This window comes from Diachasma alloeum, unplaced genomic scaffold, assembly GCF_001412515.2.
Source record: "Diachasma alloeum isolate Michigan unplaced genomic scaffold, Dall2.0 Dall_scaffold_00188, whole genome shotgun sequence".
Classification (NCBI taxonomy): Eukaryota; Metazoa; Arthropoda; class Insecta; order Hymenoptera; family Braconidae; genus Diachasma; species Diachasma alloeum.
This window is the reverse complement of record NW_021680354.1, coordinates 244,627-248,498: the sequence shown is the minus strand read 5'-3', so window position 1 is coordinate 248,498 and position 3,872 is coordinate 244,627. Positions and strand designations below refer to the sequence as shown.

At 42.6% G+C, this 3,872-nt stretch overlaps 1 protein-coding gene across 1 annotated transcript; it reads left to right on the top strand.

The window, feature by feature from the left end:
- Nucleotides 1-1,598: 1,598 nt before the first annotated feature.
- LOC107048360 lies at nt 1,599-3,672 on the top strand. Its single transcript, XM_015271509.1, has 3 exons — nt 1,599-2,327; nt 2,556-2,900; nt 3,061-3,672. The coding sequence occupies exons 1-3, from the start codon at nt 1,599-1,601 to the stop codon at nt 3,670-3,672; spliced, it is 1,686 nt and encodes a 561-aa protein (XP_015126995.1).
- The last annotated feature ends 200 nt before the right edge of the window (nt 3,673-3,872 follow it).

Sequence of the window (3,872 nt, the reverse complement as noted above, 5' to 3'; positions counted from 1 at the left end):
GCGACTAGACGATCGAAGTGAAGAATGTTATGTTGCAACTTTTCAAGAGTTGTTCTACCAATCAAAGCCACAAGCCTTGGCTTTATTACACTTCGCGTATAGTTCCATTGTTTAGAACCCTGTGCACAACGTGATCTCGGTTTCAAGTACGCGGGATTATTTAACGACATGCTCGGGTAGATGGAGAAATGCCGACATATGTTCCGATAGGGCGGAGAGTGGAGCAGTGTCGGTTGTGGACGAGCGGACGGGCGTTTTGCCAAATCAGGAGGAGGTCCAAGGGAAACCGGAAGAACGCCGTTCATCATTGATACTTCCCCTTGATAAGTTGCTATGAATCACCGGAGGGGGAGAAAAATTTTCCAAAAAATTTTCAACCCCGAATGGATTATATTCTACTGGGATCCATTTCTGTCAAATAATATGGGAAAATTTTATGCATAAATCTGAAGTAATTTATTTCGCAGTTGCAAAAATAATTCTTGATATAATAATATTCAGATACGGAGAAAAATATATGATAATAACTCATACGAAGATATGCACTGTTGAAAATTTTTCACTGAAATTTCCGGTAAGAGTCAGGGAAATTTCGGACAAATAACATTTCCGCTGCAATTTCAAGGAAACTATAATAGAATTTCAGTTCAACTATTCTGGAGATGAACGCGGAGAAAATTATTTGGTCAATGTCACCAACTAGTTGTAGAAATTCACCAATTAGTTGTTGCAATTCATCAACTAGTTATTGAATTTTAACAACTAATTAATTGAAATTCAGAAAAGATGTTTCAATTTCATTTGACAACCATGTGTTAAATTTTCTCTACGTTTTCGTCAATTTTTTTGATGGATCAAAAGTTCCCATTAACTCCTTAGAATTTTTTTTCTCATCAAAATTTCTCGTAATTTCATTATTACGAATTCGAAATTAATTAATTATTTGCTGAAATTCACCAAATACCATCAGAATTACTAAATAAATTGGAAAAAACCAACTGCTCACGGCCACAAAATACGTAGAAAAAACATGAAAAACATGTAAATATTTAAAGAATTGTAATTTACAAATTTAAGTTTACGATAAAAAATGTAATGAATTGAAATAAATAATATAAAAAAATATTCCGGAAAAAGTAATAAAAAAACGTAAGACGCTTATTTGGGCGAAATTTACGTTTTTATTTTGATCGTAAAATACGTAATTTTGAAGCCTCCATTGTGATTTTCATGATGGATAAAAAAGCACCAGACATCATCTTGGCGTTAAACCTAAATTACGTTTAGCAAACCGTAAATTACGCTCAGTGAAACATTTTTTCTGTATGTAAATGTCGTACCTTACGCTTTTGAATTTGATTTGAAATATCTTAATTATGTAAATTTTAAAATTATCATGCGTTTCGAAGGGAGGTGGCGGATGTCCCCATCCCCCACCTTCCTTCGAAACGCATACATTATCTGTACATACATGTCAGCACCCATGACAACATATATGTGATGTCTAAAAGGGGTTTAAATTTATCAATAGCAACCCGGGCGAATTCGCCAAATTTAAAGTGACATTTTGAATAAAATGTAATATATATAAATGGATCATGAGTAAAGGAAGAGAAGCAAGGGAAGGCAGTGGAGAAGCAGGGGAAGGCAGTGAATACGAGACCACAGAGGAAAGGGTGTCAGAAGCAGATACGAACGAGGAAGTGTGGACTCAGGAAAGCATGAAGAGCTGGTTAAAAAAATGGGAGGAAAAACAGAAGGAGGAATGGGAAGCAAGGATGTCAGATCTGGAAGGGTTAATGAGAACGGAGCTAAAGAGAGTCCTCAGCACGGATTTGAGGTATGTACTCAGGAAAGAACTAGTGGCAGAAACGGGAACGAGGAACACAGAGGGAAGGGAACCGGGTGGAGAGGGATGGAGATGTGAAGACTGCGAGAGACGGAGGGAGAGGAGAACAGAGGAGTCAGGACCAAGGCAGGGGAATTTCAGGCAAACGTGGTGGAAAGATTGGGGAGAAAGTAATCACGAAAGAGTTGAGCAGGTGGGAAAGGAAAAAGACAGGGCTGAGTTTGAGACGAGAAAAAAGGATAATGAGGAGCAAAAAAAGACAAGGAAAAGAAGCAACGAAGAGAGAATTCAAGAAGGCAGACAGGAGACCACACAAAGCCCAGAGATAAACACAAGCGGTAGAAAGTCGACAGATAGCGGAACTGAGGGGTGGGGGGAAGGGAAAGGACCACAAGAGACCCAGGAAAAGATGGAGGAACCCCCTAGATGGAGAGAGAAGACAGGAACAAGAAGGGAAAGCAGTAGTGGCAGCGAGAGTGTAAGTAGCGGAGGAAAAGGAAACAGAAACAGTGAAGGCGGGAAAAGAGGTAATGCCGAGGATTGAGGGCAATGGAACAGTGAGCCAGAGCAACAAATGGAGGATGCACGGAACCCGCCACCGAGAGGCCTGTTCAGCGAGGAATGGGAGAGAGAAAGAATGGAAAGAAGAGGAAGAAGGAAAAATATGGTGGTAAAGGGGCTAACTCTAATCTCCAGATCAAAAAAGGAGGAACTGGAGCGCTGGTTCCAAAAGACTCTGAGAGTAGAAGTGAAAGTGGAAGGGCTAGAAAGAAGGCAGAAAGGAGGATGGCTGATCAGAGCGGAAGACTTGGATCAGAAAATAATGGTGATGAAAGAAAAGACAAGACTGGGAGAAATGGGCTGGGGGGTATACATTGAGGACGACTTGACAGAAAGGCAAAGAGTGGTGCAGGCCTGGCGGGAGAAGGAGGCGCGCAATTGGAGAAGAAGAGGCATACAAGTAGAGACAGCATACAACTCGCTAATGGTGGACGGAGCGGGACTAGAGTGGGATGAGGAGAAGGGGGAACTGAGACAGAAAGGGAGCACGGCAAGGAAGGGAAGGAGAACGCCCTTTTAAGTCAACGGCAGGAGAAGGAGAGGACGAGGAGAACAGGCTGCTAAGGATATGGCACTGGAACGTGGAAAACGCGGCAAACATAGGTAAGAATGAGAAACGTTGGGAAACAACGGACGTCGTTTTGTTCCAGGAAACACATTTGGAGGCGAAAGGTATGAAGAGAATGCGGGAGAAGTTGAACTCAAAATTCGAATGGTTCGGGAAAGAAGCCAAGAGAATTCATAAAAGGGGAAAGGCTAGCGGGGGACATCTAGTAGGCATAAGGAAGACATTGAAAGCAGACTGGATAGTAGAGGAATGGGAATATGGAATGAAACTGAGGATCCAAGAAAGAGAAAGCAGAGAGAGTTACAGGGTAATAACCATCTACAACAACGTCAGGAAAAACTTAAAAAGAGCACTGGGGAAGATGGACGAACTGGTGGAGGACTCGGAGGGGTCAGAGGAGAGACTGATTATCGTAGGCGACTTAAATGCAAGATCAGGAGAGCTACAGGGAGTAGCAGATTGCGGATGGAAAGAAGAGATAAGGATAACAGAAAGGAAATCACAAGACAAGACGATAAGAGGAGAAGGGAAGAAGCTAATGGAATGGTGTGAGGAGAGGGCACTCTTAGTTCAAAATGGAAGGGCCAGGGGGGACGAGGAGGGGAAAATAACGTTTGCAGGGGAAGGAGCGGGACTGGGGAGTGTCTTGGATTACGTGCTGGTCAAGATGGAAGGAAACGAAGCACCGAGCTAGTTTATGGACATGAAGGTGAGGGAACAGGAGGGATCAGACCATCTACCGATCATATTCAGGGTGGAATGGAACGAGGAGGAGAGAGTAAAGGCCGAAAAAAGAGAGACTCAACAAAAACGACTGAGATGGAAGGAAGAGAGGGCGGAGGACTTCAAGAAGAATTGGAGCAAAAGGTGGACAGAATCAGGAGGCGAGAGGGG

Coding starts and splice junctions, on each gene's coding strand:
- LOC107048360 (XM_015271509.1), top strand. CDS start 1,599: ATGAGTAAAGGAAGAGAAGCAAGGGAAGGCAGTGGAGAAGCAGGGGAA. Junction 2,328..2,555: donor GCAGTAGTGGCAGCGAGAGT/GTAAGTAGCGGA, acceptor AGATCAAAAAAG/GAGGAACTGGAGCGCTGGTT. Junction 2,901..3,060: donor TGAGACAGAAAGGGAGCACG/GCAAGGAAGGGA, acceptor GTTTTGTTCCAG/GAAACACATTTGGAGGCGAA.